We start from the raw sequence: 17,196 nt of genomic DNA, 5'->3' as shown, positions 1-17,196 counted from the left end.
TCCTCAGCCCTGCCCTAAGGGGCCCCGCGTCTCAGTGTCCCCGTATTCGGTAATCGCTGCAAGCACCTCTGAGAGAAAGCCGCTCTCGAGTTCCGAGTTCTGCCCGCTGCCAGACAATCTAGTTTCTCCCCGTATGAGTCTAGGTCCCCGGAGACTTACCTGGAACTGGAGTTCAGAGCAGTCAGGGGCTTGTGACTTCCTCCCAATTCAAAAAGACAGCCGCGTCCTCAGTTGCCAGCCCTTGCCGCGTGCGCCTTCGTACCTCTGCACTCCACCTCCCCAGCTCCTCTGAGTCTCAGTGTGCTTTTCTCTTTCCTTCTAGTTGTAGAATTTCCACTCAGCCAGCCTTCCTGTAGTTCTGGATGATGTCCGTTTTGTCTTTTAGTTGTATTTTTGAAGTTGTTGTGGGAGGCAGCACTTTCTGGTGTTTACCTATGCTGCCATCTTGGTTTCTCCCCTGCGTTTAATTCACTTTTAATGTATTTGCTGATAAGGTAGAATTTATGTCTGTCATTTTGCTATTTATTTTCTATGTGCCTTATGTCCTTTTTGTTCCTCAATTAATGCCTTTTTGTTAAATGGATATTTTCCAGTGTACTGATTTACTTCCCTCGTTTCTTTGGTTCTGTTGAGTTGTTTTCTTAGTGGTTACCCTGAAGATTACAGTTAACATATTAATTTATAGTAATCTAATTTGGATTAAATTAAATTAAAAAAAAACCCTTCATATCTAAAGCTCCATTCACTCTCATTTATGCTGTTATTTCATAAATATTTTCATTTATACATTTTGTGCCCATAATTATAAATGTATAATTATTGCTGTATGCAATTGTCTCTTATATGAGACTAGTGGCCCGGTGCATGAAATGCCTGCACATTAAAAGGGGATTAATTAGAGGAAATATTTTAATATTGCTGTTTGCCCTTTCTCTATAATAGAAGTGTCAGAGATGGAAGAAGTTAGTAAAATGTATATGACCTCCTGTCAGAGTCTGGGGTGCACCATGGGACCCAGAGTCAAGTCCCCATCCACCCACAAGCACCTCGAAATCACACAAGACCCAGACCTGGCCAGCCCCACCCCCATTGGGCTAGATCCAGACCTGGCCAGTCCCACTCTTGTCAATCCCCACCAGGTGGGGGGCACAGCCTCAGGTCCCCTGGCCCGGCGCCGGGCTGGTGGCATAGCCTGAGGGCCCCCGTCAAGCTCTACTGGGCGGGGGGCACGGCCTGAGGTCCCCTGGCCCAGCCCCGGGGTCCCCCGTCAAACCCTGCCAGGCGGGGGGCGTGGCCTGAGATTCCCCGTCAAGCCATGCTGGGTGGGGAGTGTGACCTGAGGTGCCCTGTCAAGCCCCATGGTGGGGAGGGTGCGTGCAGCCTCAGATCCCTGCTGATGGCTCGTTAAGGGTTAAGGCTTGTTACAGGAACTCAGCCTCCACTGTGGGTGCAGCCATCCTGTGTTACGGAAACCCCCACCTCTGTTGTAGGCGCCACCACCTTTGTGATCGAGCGATGGTCAATTTACATATTCTGTCTTTATTATATAGGATGGGAAAAAAAGAATTAAAAACAAAAATTACATTTATATGCACCTATGTAGTTATTTTACTAGTTCTCTTTTATTTTTTGTATTGATTCAAGTTACTGTTCAGTGTCCTTTTATTTCAGCCTGAAGGAACCCCTGTAGTATTTCTTGTAGGGCTGGCCTGCTAGTCACTCAATTTTTGTTTATCTGAAAATGTCTTAATTTCTTCTTTATTTTTGAAGGCTATTTTTACTATACATAGAATTCTTGATGGACAGTTTTTATTCTTCTTTCAGCACTTTTAATATGTCATTCTACTGTCTTTTGGCCTCTATGGTTTTGATGAGAAATCTGCTATTAATCTTATTAAGGATCTGTACATGAGTCACTACTTTCCCATTGCTTTGAAGGGTCTTTTTGTCTGTGATGTCCCACAGTTTTATTACAGTTTGTCTAGGAGTGGATCTCTTTCACTTTAACTTGCTTGGAGTTTGTTCAGTTTTTGGATGTGTATAATGTTTTCATCAAATTTGGGATGCTTTTGATCACTATTCAAAAATGTTTTTTCTGTACTTTTCTTTCTTCCTCTCTGGGACTCCCATTATGTTTATATTGGTACATTTGATATTGTCTGATAGATCTCTGAGCTCTGTTCATTTTTCTTCATTCTTTTTTCTTTCTGTTCCTCAAACTGTATAACATCAACTGACCCATCTTAAAGTTCACAGATCTTTTTTTTTTAAACCTGATATTGTTCTTGAGCCCTTCTGTTGTACTTTTTAACATCATAAATTTTATTTTGTTTTAATTTCTATTTTTAATATTCTCAATTTGGTGAGACATTTCATACTTTTAAATTTTTAGTCATAATTTTCTGTAGTTCTTTGAACACATTAAAATAGTGGATTTTAAAAGTCTTTTTTAGTAAGTCCTTGCTAGGGTTTTTATTTTCCATGGGGACAATTTACATTGATTGCTCTTTTCTTCTGTGAACGGTACATACTCTCTTGTTTCTTTCCATGCTTTCTAATTTTTTTGTTAAGAACTGGACATTTTAAGTAATACGCCAACTCTGAAATCAGAATCTCTTTCCTTCCCAGGGTTTTTGTTGTTGCTACTTTGTTGTTTGTCACTTTAGTGATCTTATAATGAATACTTTGAAGTCCATATTCTTTATCATGTATCACCATTGAAGTCTTTATTCAGTTTTTGGTGATCAGAGATTTCCTTGAATGCCTGAACCAATAAATCTGTTCTGTCTTGGCCTAGTGGCCCTGTGTGTGTTGGGCCACGGTTTCAGTACTCAGCCAGGAAGATGATAACTCTGCCTTAGCCTTCACTTTATACTTTTGCATAGCTAGAAAGTCAGACAGAGGTGAGAGCTTAGGCTATTTTTAGTTGTTTCTAAGTGCACCATAAACATATGGCCTTCTAGGCTCTCCGGAATATGTCAGTGCTTTGCAAGACTCCTATTGACATCTTATTCCCAAACTTCTCCTTTTAATTGTTTTGGGTAGCTTATTGTTTGCTTCAGTTGTTTCCATGACCTCAGGCAGCCACAAAGTTAAAACATTTTCTAGTAATGGTTTCTCAAACATGCTCCCAAAACCTTTCTCTCCCCTCCAGGTAGAAGTCTTTTTTTAGCACTAGACAAGAGTCAGGGAACCACCACTTAGGTCAGATAATGGTTGGTTTGGGGGAATGAGGCTTTGAAAGGCTCCAATTCAGTTTTGGTTGCCCTGGTGGTTGCCAAGCTGCCTTGGCAACGAAGGGACCAAGAGAAGTTAAAACTCCACAAATTGCTGCTCTTATCTATATTGTGTCTTTTCTCCTGAGTAAATGCTTTCTGGATTATTATTTGGTTAATTTCCAGAGTTCCAAAATAGTTGATTCTGATAATTTTAACTAGTATTATTTTGTTATGACCAAATAGTATGCTTTGTATTATTTTATTTCTTTTAAATATAGTATACTAGTAGCTTGTTTATGTCTCAAAATATGGTCTCTCAGGCGAACGTTCATGTGCAGCTGAAAAGAATGTGTATTTTTCTGTTTATGAGTAGATATTGGACGAAGTTGGGGGGGTCTTCTTCCCCACTGGGTACTCCTGGGAGGTAGAGTTTTTACAATATCCTGAGAAAAAGAATTTTCTGAGACTTGGATGGGAGAATGAGTGATTTTTATTTGTATGGAATTAAATCCCTGTGTTTCCTTCGAAAGTCCCATTTTCCTTTGTCCAGTTATAGAAAAATATAGCTGGGTTTTCAGTAAGGCTTAGAAGCAAAGCCAGTATCCATAGTTTCCTTTCCATGTTGGCGCTGTGTCCAGTTCAGCATCAGGCTAGCTGTAGTCATTAGTTCATCGCATGTGGGCAAATGCTAAGGAGCAGAGTAAAAGAGCCCCACAAACCAGAAGTCAAGCACAATGTGCCAAAGGCACAAGAGGGTGAGTTTCTTTGTTCATGCAATTAATATCTTCCCATCATCCCAAATCTTCATGCCTTGCAGTGGCTGTGCCCATTCTGGCCAGCTACCTCTGTTCCCAGATGTGATTGATAGGCAAGTATCTTCCCTGTCCCTCCAACTTTACTGGGCATCTTCCCTTTGTCCAGTCCACTTCCCCCAATGTTTTGCAGGAAGCATGTCTATAATGTCTGGCCTTCCCTTTGCTCCTTTTCTGTTATTAATAACTAGGGGCCCAGTGCATGAATTCGTGCACCTTGAAAGGAACTGTGGGCCACAAGGCTGCAGTAGGCACAGGGGCGGGTCTCAGCCCATTCTCTATGCCCCTGCCTGGCCCCTCCCACTGCAGCCCCCAGTCCCCTGTCTGCTGGCAGCCCTGCTCCCACTGCCACAGCTCCCATGCACTGATGGTGCCACCCCACTTGCTCCCGCTGACAGCACGGAGCAATTGGGGTTGGCACCAGCAGTGGTGTGAGCGGGGCTGGTGCTGTCAGTGGGTGCTAGTGGCGGCTGCTGCCCCGATCACCCCTCAGGAGCAAGCGAAGGTGGAGAAGCCCTCAGGGGCGATCAGGGCCGGCAGCTTCCACTCACACCAGCTGATGGCACCAGGTGAATTGGGACCAGCGCTGGGCACCGGCAACAGGTGTGAGGGGCTGGCACTGGGAGTGGGTGCAAGCAGTGGCTCTGGTGCCAGCAGCAGGTGCGAGCACTGGGCGGGATTGTGGCATACGGGAGCAAAGAATTTTCAGTAACCACCAGAGGCTTGCCCCGATGACAGTGACTGGCGCCCAGCCTTGGCCTGGTGCCCCTGCTCACCTGCTCCACCATCCCACCGTGGCCAACGCCCACCATGGTCTGCACAAGCCCCCTGGTGGTCAGCACACGTCATAGCATCCGGTTGTTGCATTGTTCTGCTGTTCTATTTGCATATTAGCCTTTTATTATATAGGATTAGCTAATTACAGTTGTATCCAGATCAAGGTGGTGGACAGTGTTGGTAGAGGAATGCTGACGTATCGAATACTGTCATGCAACCTTTGGAGATATTCTCTATATTCTAGCTTCCATTGTTGCTAATGAATTTTGTTGCCTTCTCATGTGTTCTTCTTTTGAAGTAATTGGTCCTTTTCCCCTATCTCAGTGGTCAGCAAACTGCAGCTTGCAAGCCACATGCGGCTCTTTGGCCCCTTGAGTGTGGCCACGAAGTTTCAGTTGCACTGTATGTGCGCTCCCGCACGTGGTATTTTGTGGAAGAGCCACACTCAAGGGGCCGCAGTTTGCTGACCACTGCCCTATCTGATGTTAAAGTCTTCTGCTTGCTATGGGCATTCTCTAGTTTATAGTAAGATGAAAAATGAAATCCTTTCATAAACTTCTTTGTATACATTGTGCTTCATGTATCAGTTTATTCTTTTTTTTTTTTTTAACAAGCTTTTGAAAGTTTGTAGCCCCCTACCCCCAAATATTGCCTCTTTTAACTTCTCTCTTTAAACTGTCTTTCTGGCTAGGAGTTAGGCTGTGCTTACTATTTATTATAGTAGTTGTATATTAGAATCAAAAATTTCTCTAGTGTCCTTACTTTTATTCTCTGTTGTCTTTGGGTTTTCCCAGAGACTCTTCAAATAGGGTCCAAGGCTTGCAGTTACTTGAGACAGAGTCCTGTAGATTTATGATTAGGTCTGCCTTTTAGCGAGCCTGAGCTGGTTTTACCCTCACCCACATTAGGATACAGGGACCTGGAGTATAGGGTATTTCTCTTACCCCAGGTTGGTTAAGTTTTGGTAAAATCCTAATTTATCATATTCTGGTAAATTATTTTCTTTGTGGGTAGGACTGTTAAAGAGACATTACATTCCCCCTTCCCCTTCAAGAAAAGGCAAAACTTTTCTTCAGTCTTTAAAAAATATATGTATATTTTTTATTGATTTCAGAGAGGAAGGGAAAAGGAGAGATAGAAACATCAATGATGAGAGAGAATCATTGATTGGCTGCCTCCTGCATGCCCCCTACTGGAGATTGAGCCTGCATCAAACCACTGCCTAGCTCAGTGATGGCTAACCTATGACACGCGTGTCAGAGGTGACACGCGAACTCATTTTTTTGGTTGATTTTTCTTTGTTAAATGACATTTAAATATATAAAATAAATATCAAAAATATAAGTCTTTGTTTTACTATGGTTGCAAATATCAAAAAATTTCTATATGTGACACGGCACCAGAGTTAAGTTAGGGTTTTTCAAAATGCTGACATGCCGGGCTCAAAAGGTTCGCCATCACTGGCCTAGCTCAAGATACAGCATTTTTGTCATCCCGGAACAGTTCCTTTTCCTACTTTTAAGGATTTTGGAAACTAAGGCTTTTGTAGAGTAATTTTACACTTCCACCAGCAATTTATGAGAGTTCCAAGTACTCTACATTTCTTTCTAACACTTTCTAATTTTAGCCAAATTGCTGGGTGGGCGTTGCATTGAAGATTTTGTTTGTTTAATAGGTACAACCTTCATTTCTGGAATTTCTATCTTTTTTGTTTTTTCAAATCTGTTTACAAGGCTGCTCTTACATGTTTATTTTAACAAATATCTCCTTTACTAGTATTTCTTAAGAGAATATAGAGATTGTTAACAATAGCTTGTTTTTTGGTATTTGATAAACCTCTACTCCTAGTATTCAGATATCCCTGATCAGTATCATAAAAAAATTACTTTCCTCTCAGAGTTTACTAACTCATCTTGGTAATAGTTTGTTTTGTTTTGTTTTCACATGAAATGTCTTTTCTTTTTTTCATATTTGTATATGTAATACAAATATTCCAACTAGGATGACCCTCCCTTTTTTTATTTTTCTAATCCTAAGCCGAGGATATTTTTTCCCGTTGATTTTTAGAGAGAGAGGAAGGGAGAAGGAGAGACAGAGAGAAACACCAATGTGAGAGAGACACATCCATTGGTTGCCTCCAAGGCCGAGAGCCTGCAACAGAGGTATGTGCCATTGACTGGAATCGAACCCGAGACCCTTTAATCTGCAGGCTGATGCTCTATCCACTCAGCCAAACCAGCTAGGGCCCCCCTCTTTTTCATATCACTCATTCTTTCTCATACCAGGCTTCTTGGTTTCTCAGTTAAAATATTGTCTTTAAAGATAAAGGTAGAACCTATAAGGGTTACTTCAAGTTCCAAGTTGTGATATTATTTCAGAATTTACTAAGATTGATATTTATATGCTATTTGTCTATGTATACATGTGATTTTGACAAACATAAATTATAGGGGATATAATTAGTGAAATATAAATAGTGAAATATGGAAAGAAATAACTTGAAGTTTTTCTTTTTGAATATCTTAACAAAGAGTGTTTCTTTAAATTCACATTTCTTTACATTTATGTTTAGATTAAGTATAGTAAAATTCACTATCAAAAATAATTTTTTTATTATGTACATTTGTCTGGTCTTACTGTTATATGTCTTACAGATTGTATTTTTGTCTTCTGCTTTAGGCAATCCTTTATCACAGGATATTCTCAATTTATACCAGGACCCAGATGGAACCCGAAAGCTACTGAACTTCATGCTTGACAATCTTGCAGGTAACTATTAATGACAAAGCAGTAAACTCTACAGATTTTACCATCGACTAATATGTTGCTTAAGAGCATCAGACCGTTTTTTTTAAAAAAATCCTCACTTGAGGATATGCTTTTATTGACTTATGGAGAAGGAGGGGGGAAGAGAGAGAGAGAAACATTGATGTGAGAGAGAAACATCGATTGGTTGCTTCTCCAACTGGCAGGGTATGTGCCCTAACCAGGAATTGAGCCCACAGCCTTTAAGTGCACAGGACAGCACTCCAACCATCTGAGCCTTCAGGGCACAGGACAAAGCTCCAACCAACTGAGCCACACCAGCCAGGGTACATCTGATCATTTTTTTTTTATAAGCCCTTATATGTTTGGAATTTCTGCCAATAGTGAATAGGGTAGTGGGACATTGTTCTTTTCTTATACTGATTGGTTTCTGTTTACCAAACAGTATGTAAGGAGCTGTAGTTACATTATTTCTTTTAATCTTTCTAAGAACCTAGGAGGTAGGAATTTTTACTGGTTTTATAGGCAAATTCTGAGATTCAAAGAATAAAGCAATTTACCCAAGTAAACAGCTAATTAATGACAGAGCCATGAACCCAAGATTGTCTTGCTTTTAATCACAAAGATACATAATTACCAGTTTGAATTTGATGCAGATTATGTAGAACTAACACATTGTGCACATTTTTCATGAATGAGATGTGACTGGTTTGATTCTCTACACATTTGTGAAAATTTTACTAGCAGGATTTTAATTAAGAACACCAGATTTATATTAGTCAGATAATATATTCCAAATGGAAGGTTTTTTTTATAAGAAGGCTATTAAGTATTTGACTTTTTTTTCCTTAAGACTCAAAATATGGGTACGTATAGAAATGCTACTAAATTCAGATTTTTTAAAAATAATGCTTTTCTAAAATATAGAATCTTGAAATAGCTAGAGAAATCTAGATTTCAGCAAAGAGGCCTTTGTCACAGTATTTGGCTATACTTTTGGAACTTCTCTCCACGATAGAGGACTCTTACATACAAAATTTTTTAAAATAGATTTACAATAAGGTAAAACCTGATTACTAATTAAATAACTAGAGGCCTGTTGCATGAAATTCATGCACTTGAGGGGGGCGCGTCCCTCAGCCCGGCCTGCACTCTCTCGCAGTCTGGGAGCCCTCAGGGGATGTCCGACTGAAGGATATCCTCAGCACTGCTGTGGAGGCGGGAGAGGCTCCCACCACCGCTGCTGTGCTCACCAGCCATGATCCTGGCTTCTGGCTGAGTGGCACTCCCCCTGTGGGAGCACACTGACTACCAGGGGGCGGCTTCTGCATTGAGCGTCTGCCCCCTGGTGGTGAGTGCATCTCGTAGTGACTGGTCCTTCCACCGTTTGGTTGATTTGTATATTAGCCTTTCATTATGTAGGATGTTTGGCTATAAAGACTAAAAGTTTTGATAGGAGAGAGATAAACTTATTAGAGAGGTATTTTTAGTAAAAGTTTAAGAGTATTTGGCTGTATATGTATTATGTGTATGCTGTTTCTTTCTTGCTTTAAAATTAAATATCTCTCATGTCTATGACCCAGCAATATGGGATGTGTGTGGTTTGTCTCTGGGTATAATTTTCAAGTTTTTCATATGTTTTAGATATAAGCCATTTGTTGGTCTATATGTTTCAGATACCTTCTCCCATGGTGTTGTTTGGTTTTTCACTCTCTTATCTTTTGATGAACAGAAAAAATTATAACATACTTAAATTTGTTGATCTTTTCTATTAAGGTACTGCCTTTGTGTCCTCTTTAAGAATTTTTTCCTACCTCAAGTTCATGAATGTATTCCCCCAAGTTATTATCCAAAAACTACATTTCTTACTTTTAACATTAGGAGCTATCATATTTCTGGCATTGACGTTTGTATAATACAAGAGTCAATTTTTATAACTTTTTCATACGTAAATTAAATTGACCCTGAGGTATTTATTGAAAAACTATCCTTTCATTACTGTTTTTAGTGCCATTTTTGTCATATATCATTAATGTATGTATGAATGCGTTTCTAGATTCTGTATTCTCTTCCATTAGCCCTTGTGACACTGTCTTAATATGGTAAAACATCTTAAGATTCAGTAGAGTAAGTCTTCCCCCCTTGATTTGATTCTAGTCTTGGCTAGTTTTGCCCCATGCTGCTTTTACCTTGATTTTTCATTAAAATTTTTAGAAATGGCTCTTCAGATTTCTTCACTCCCAAAAAATATAAGGATTTTTATTGAGAATATATTGAATTTATATATTGCTTTGGAAAGAATTGGCATTTTTGCCACACTGGGTCTTCTATCAATGCAGAATATTCTTTTACTTATTGTGCCTTCTCTAATTTCTCTCAATATTGAGGTTTAGGTTTTTGTGCAGTGAGTGGTCTTGTGTATTTTTCATTACATTTATTCTGGGTATTGACTTTTTGATGCTCTTATGAATAGTCTTTTTGAAAATAGCTCTTAATGATTATTGCTGATACAGAAATACAATTTGAGTTTTGTATATTTATTGGTATTCAGCCACCTTGCTGAGCACTTTCTAAATGCCTTTGGTAAGTACAAATTCAGCACTTTGCTAAACTCTTTTTAATACTAATGTATTTTTGTTTCAATTTATATAATAGTACCATTTGCAAGTAATGACACTTTTATTACTCTTTCTAATTATTATGTCTTTTATTTCTTTTCCTTGCCTCATTGTACTTGCTACCACCACCAGTAAAATGCTAACTAAAAGTGAAAATGAGCACCCATCTATAATTTAATAATTTGTTAACTTTTAATAATTCATGACTAATTATGTTGTTCATTGTAGTTTTCATATACAAACTTTTATCAGGTTAAGGAAGTTTTCTATTTCTAGGAGAGTGTTTTATTTTTTAATATGAATAAATATTGCATTTTATCAAATGCATTTTCTCTATTGAGATAAGTATATAACTTTTGTTCTTCATTAATTTGGCAAATGCATTGCTTGTTTTGCATGTTATACCACCTTTGTATTCTTGGAGTAAACACAAGTACTTTATAGTATATTATCATTGTTATATATCCCTATATTCAGTTTATTAATACTTAGGATGTTTGGTATGTAGGTTTGAGTGAAATTGGCCAGTAATTTTCCTTTCTTCAGTAACCTTGTCAAGTTTTTGTTATTAAGATTATTTGGCCTCATAAAATTTATCAAGAGGGATTGTCTCATTTTCTATTATTTGGAAGAATTTAAGATGGGTGTTCTTTCTTTCTTAAATGTTTTTAGAATACATCTGAGCCAGGTCTTTCTTTGTAGGTAGTTTTCAATTACTGATTTAATTTCTTTAATAACCATAGTACTGCTTTGATTCTCCATTTCTCTCTATCAATATCTGAAAGTTATATTTTTTGGTAATTTTTCCATTTTATCTAAATCTTCCAATTTATGGATATATAGTTGTTCAGAATGTGTTTTTATGATCTTTTAAAGTATTTTGACATATAGTGATAATCTCTTTTTCATTCCAGATATTAGTTACTTGTGTTACCTCTATTTACTTCATGCATAGTCTTGCCTGGAGATTTATCAATACTTTCTTTGGGAAAAAACCCCCACCAATTTTTGGCTTTGTTAATTCTGTTATATTTTTTTAGTATCAGAATTTTCTTTATCTTTATTTCCTCCTTTTGCTTTCTTTGGGTTCCATTTGCTGTTCCTTTTTAAACTTTCTAATACCTAAATAATTAATTTTAGACTTTTTCCCCCCAAAGGAGTTATTTATAAATATCTCTCTAAACATGGCTTTTAGCTGCATCCCACAAATTTTAATTTGTATTATTTTCATTATCATTTAGTTCAGCATTATTTTCTAATATCTCATCATTTCTTCTTTGACTGGTGAGTCATTTAGAAGTTTCTTTATTTCCAGGGAAGTTGTTCTAGTTTTCTTTGTCATTGACTTCTAGCTTAATTCCATTGTGATCAGAGAACATACACTGAGTGATTATAATTTAAATTTTAAAAATATATTGTTTATTACCCAGCACATACTTAATTTTCGTAAATGTTAAGTATGCACTTAAAAAGAATGTGCATTCTATACTTGTTTGGTGCTGCAATCTTCACATATTAGTTTGTTAATTGCTTGAATGCATTATAAATGCTTAATGATTACTTTGTTTTTATTCGTTATTGATAGAGCTATGTTAAAATATCTCCCTTTTATTGTAGATTTGGTTATTATTGTAGCTCTTACAACCTTTTAATTATATATATTGAGGGTATATTTTCATTTGTTTCATCTTTTTGGTTATTTGAAACTTTCACCATCATGTTCTTCTTACTTTGAGTTTCAATTTCTTTGTTAAAGTACTTACTTTGTTTGTTGATTTGTTTTCTGAGCCCATTAAATTGCCTGTCTGTATTTTCTTACATCTTGTTGAGTGTTTTCAGAACTGCAATCTTGAATTCTCTGTCATTTCCGTCACATATTATCATGTCCTTAAGTTTGTTGACTGGAGATTTTTCATTTTCTTTTTGAGCTGTCTTGCTACCTTGGTTATTCATGGTATTTGATGGATTCCTTCTCTGTTAGGTATCCAGTAGTCTGCACTGAATCACAAGGTTGTTGTGTGTGTGTTTTCGTTGTTGTTGTTTTGTTTTGTTTTTAAGTTCTCTTGCACTTCTTTGGCTTTTCAGGTCCCTGCAGAGTGATGAAAAATGGCCTGTGCTTGATGGGAAGGGGGGCGCCTCCTTGATTTCTTAAGGATAGTTTCATTTAATACAGAATTCACAGTTGATGCTTCTTTTCTTTCAGCACTTGAAAAATGTTGTGCCAGTTTCTCAGGCTAACAAGTTTTCAGAAAAGAAACACATTGTTTCTTTACAGGCAATGTGTCATTTCTCTCTGATGTTTTTGAGAGTCTTTGTCTTTAGTTTTCATCAGTTTAATTACTAGTATAATGTGTCATGGTGTGATTTGTTTGAGTTTGTTCCGCTTAAAGTTTGCTTACCTTCTTGAATTTGTAGCTATATGTCATTTACTAAATATGGGAATTTTTAGTCATTATCTCTTAAGAATACTGTTGAAATTTATGTGCTTTCTCTCCTTTTTCTGCACTACGATGATATGAATCTTAGAGCTTTTGTGGTAGTCCCACAGGTCCCTCAAGCTCACTCCTTCTCCCTGCCCCAGTTTATTTTCTTTTCATTTATGTTGAACAAATTCCGTTGATTCTTAAATTCGCTCATTTTATCTTTTTAAATCTTTATTATTGTTCCCTTCTGTGAGTTTTGTTAGTTTATTGTATTTTTTCAGTTCAATAATTTCATTTGGGTCCTATTTATTTATTTATTTATTCATTTTCACTTTGAAAGACACTTTAATTTTTAGGCAAACAGAAGTAAAGCAGTACATACTAGGGTATCTAGAACCTTGGAAGGGTCGTGAATTGGAGGCATAGCATATGGGGTGTGTCCTTTCTCTTTCTGGGCACCAATGTGGCCTTTGATCTTGGCCATGGTGAAAACTCCTCTGCCCCTCCAGGTGGCTGTTCTGGCCACCAAGACACGATTGTCCAAAAACTCAGGTTTTAGTAATGTGGCCGATGACCCAGTCTAGGCTTCGTGCCAAAGCATTGTTTCTTTTATAAATAACACTTAAAATTCTCCTCGTTCCGGGGACCTGATGTCCAAGATCAAGGTGTCAAGAGGATTGGTTCCCTCCAGAAGGCTCAGGAAAGAATCTGTTGCAGGCTTTGCTCTGAGCTTCTCAGATGCTTAGTGTTTATTAGTTTGTGACTGCATCGCCCTGATCTCTGCCCCTGTCATCAGATAGCTTCTGAGAACCCAGTTTGGTCTTTAAAAAAAAAAATGTCACTTATGCTTCTTTGCTGGAGTTTTCTGCTTTTTTTTCTTCTTGCATTTATTTCAAGAGAATTTATCATTATTTTCTGAAACAGCTTTGTGATGGCTGCTCTAAAATCTCTGTCAGATAATTTCAACATCTGAATGATCTCTGTTGGCATTTGATAGAGTCTTTTCTTATGTATGTTTTTCCTGGTATTTGGTATGACCAGTGATGTTCAGTTGTCCCCTGGATATTTGGAATATTATGTTAGGAGACTCTTGATTTTTTTAAAATCTCAATTTTAGCAGACAGTTGCCCAGTTTATTTTTATTTATTATTTCTTTTAATCTTTATTGTTGAAAGTATTACATAGGTCCTCCTTTTCCCCCCATTAACCTCTTCCAGCCCTCTCCCGTCCTCCACCCCCACTCCCTGTTTAATTTTAGCATGTAGGTTCTGTCAGTCCTTCCAGACTCATGTGACATCCCTAGTATGGACAAACCACATCCAGTGCTTCTGACCACTGTGAGATCTCTCTCTTGGGCTGTGCTAGCGTTGTTGCCATCAGCAACATTAATTCACCCACATTGCCGAAGAAGAAAGGAATAGAGAGGAACTATAAAAATAGCTGGTAAACAATTAAGAAAATGGCAATAAGTACATATCTAACAATAATTACATTAAAGGATCATAAGAAACTACCGTGAACAATTATGTACCAACAAATTGGACAACCTAGAAGAAACAGATAAATTCCCAGAAATACACAACCCATCAAGTCTGAATTATGATGAAATAGAAAATCTCAAAAACCTTCCAACAAACAGAAGTGATGGCAAACCTATGACACGTGTGTCAGAGGTGACACGTGATGGCGAACCTATGACACGCGTGTCAGAGGTGACACGCGAACTCATTTTTTGGTTGATTTTTCTTTTTAAATGGCATTTAAATATATAAAATAAATATCAAAAATATAAATCTTTGTTTTGCTATGGTTGCAAATATCAAAAAAATTCTATATGTGACACGGCACCAGAGTTAAGTTAGGGTTTTTCAAATTGCTGACACACCGAGCTCAAAAGGTTCGCCATCACTGGACTAGACAGTGTCCCTATTGAATTCTACCAAAATATTCAAACGAAATTTAACATCATTCTTTCTCAAACTCTTCCAAATAATAGAAGAGGAGGGAACTCTTCCAAACTTACTTTATCCTGTCAGCATTCCCCTAATACCAAAACCAAACAAGGATGCCACAAGACGAGAAAATTACAGGCCAATATTCTTTATTTTTTAAAATGTTTTTATTGATTTCATTCTAGAGAGGAAGGGAGAGGGAGAAAGAGAGAGAAACATCAATGATGAGAGAGAATGATTGGTCGGTTGCCTCCTGCATGCCCCCACTGGGGATTGAACGGGCATGTGTCTTGACTGGGACTCGAACCGTAACCTCCTGGTTCATAGGTCGACGACGCTCAACCACTGAGCCATGCCGGCTGGGCCAGGCCAATATTCTTGATGAGCAGAGATGCAACAGTCCTCCACTAAATGTTAACAAATGGAATTCAACAAGACATTAAAAGATCATACATCATGATTAAGTAGGCTTTATCCCAGACGTGTAAAGATGGTTCACCATCCACATAAACAAAATGAAAGATAAAAATCAAATGATCATCTTAATAGATGCAGGAAAGCATTTGACAAAATTCAACATGCATTTTATGCTAAAAACTCTTAAAGTGGATATAGAGGGAATGCACTTCAATATAATAAAGGTCATAAATGACAAGCCACAGCTAACATTATACAAGTCAACGATACTCAGTCTCACCACTTCCATGCAATGTAAAACTGGAAGTCTGAGCCAGAACAGGTAGGCAAGAAAAAGAAATAAAAGGCATCCAAATTGGAAAGGAAGAAACTGTCACAGTTTACAGATGGTGTAATATTATATCTAGAAAAATGTAAAGACTTCGTAAAAGGGAACTCATGTGTATTGTGGTGGGACTGTGTATTGGTGGAACCACTATGGAAAGTAGAATTACCATATGTTCCAGTAATTCCACTTTTGAGTATTTATCCAATGAAAATGAAAACAGTAACTCAGAAAGATATCTGCATTTTTATGTTCATTGGAGCACTTATAACAACCAAGGCATGGAAACAGACTAAGTGTCTATAAATGGATGCATAGGTAAATAAATTACGGTATATGTACTGGTATATGCACACAATGGAACATTAGTCATAAAAAGAATGAAATCTTATTTGCAACAACATGGGCGGACCTTAGGGACATTATACTATGTGAAATAAGTCAGAGAAAGATAAATACCATATGATCTCTCTAATATGTGGGGGAGAGGGGTTAAGCTCATGGATATAGAAAACCATTAGTGGTTGCTAGAGGCAGTGACGGGAGATACGGGTGAAGGAGGACAGAAGTAAAAAGGGAAAATACATGTTGCATTATTGAGCAACAACAACATAAAGGGGTAGGGAATAGATCAGATACCCAAAAACATAAATTTTAACAGAAATTGGAATATATTTAGAATTAAACAACAGTAAGCTATATAAAGGAAATTTATATGGGTAGCAAGATGAGAATTGAATGAAAATGTATACCATGGAACTCCTGTTTTGTTTGTTTTTTGTTTTTTTTTTATTTAGGAACAAATATAATATTTAGTGGATTTAAAAAAGTGAGATTGAAGAAAGTCTGAATACTGCCTGGAGATTTGATATTTAGAAAGCACTGTTAATTTGTTTTTAGATGTGATAATATTGTCATCAGTAACTTTTACAGATATATACTAAAACATTTATTGAAGACATGAAATGTCTGTGATCAGCTTTAAATAATCTATGTGTAGGGCATAGATTAAAGTATAGATGAATCAAGATTGTTCAAGGGTTTATAATTATTGAAGCTGGGTAATGGATATTAGAGATACAGTATATGATGCTCTCTACGCCTTTGTATATGTTAGAAATTTTCCATATTAAAAAGTGGAATTAACAAGCAAGAGCAAAGACTTCATAATACAATACAAAACAAAACAAGTAGATTTTTTAACTATATGTCACTCTTGAATATATTCTCATTGTAAAAAAATGTTAAAATTCTTGTTAAGACTAGAATTTCCTTTTACCACTATCTTTAATTCTAGTTTTATCCATGTAAATCAGGGGTGGGGGAATGTCCGGCTGCGGGCCATATAAGGCCTGAGAAATCATTTGGTCTGGCCCTTCCAAGGTATTAGGGGTGAGTTAAATGTTTGACTAAATATAACAGGCTAATTTTTTCCCCTTTATTGATTAAGATATTACAAATGTGTCTTTATCCCCCCAGTGTCCCCTCATCCTGCCCTCACCCATCACCTCCTGTTGTCCACATCCATCGCTTATGCTTATATGCATGCATACAAGTCCTTTGGTTGATTTCTCCCCTTCACCCCCACCCTCCCCTACCTTCCTTCTGAGTTTTTTGGTTTGTTTGTTTTTTATCATATTGAAACAATTATATTCTCCTTTTTAGTGCTTTTCCCTTAAGTGTTTTTTTTTTGTTTTCAAAGTGAGTATTTTTTTTATTTTTCCCCCCTTTATTGAATAAGATATTACAAATGTGTCCTTATCCCCCCCAGTGTCCCCTCATCCCCCTAATCCTGCCCTCACCCTCACTCCCTGTTGTCCACATCCATCACTTATGCTTATATGCATGCATACAAGTCCTTTGGTTGATCGTTCCCACTCCCCCCACC

At 37.5% G+C, this 17,196-nt stretch overlaps 1 protein-coding gene across 1 annotated transcript in view; it reads left to right on the top strand.

Annotated features, from left to right (window-relative positions):
- CNOT6L (CCR4-NOT transcription complex subunit 6-like) overlaps positions 1–17,196 on the top strand; it is a 103,895-nt gene that overhangs the window by 37,562 nt on the left and 49,137 nt on the right. Inside the window, exon 5 of the mRNA XM_006755865.2 lies at positions 7,487–7,576. Coding sequence (XP_006755928.1) covers positions 7,487–7,576 — 90 coding nt within the window. The remainder of the gene's footprint in view (positions 1–7,486; positions 7,577–17,196) is intronic.

Source organism: Myotis davidii, unplaced genomic scaffold (assembly GCF_000327345.1).
Source record: "Myotis davidii unplaced genomic scaffold, ASM32734v1 scaffold794, whole genome shotgun sequence".
NCBI classification, from domain to species: domain Eukaryota; kingdom Metazoa; phylum Chordata; class Mammalia; order Chiroptera; family Vespertilionidae; genus Myotis; species Myotis davidii.
This window is presented reverse-complemented; position numbering and strand designations above follow the sequence as displayed.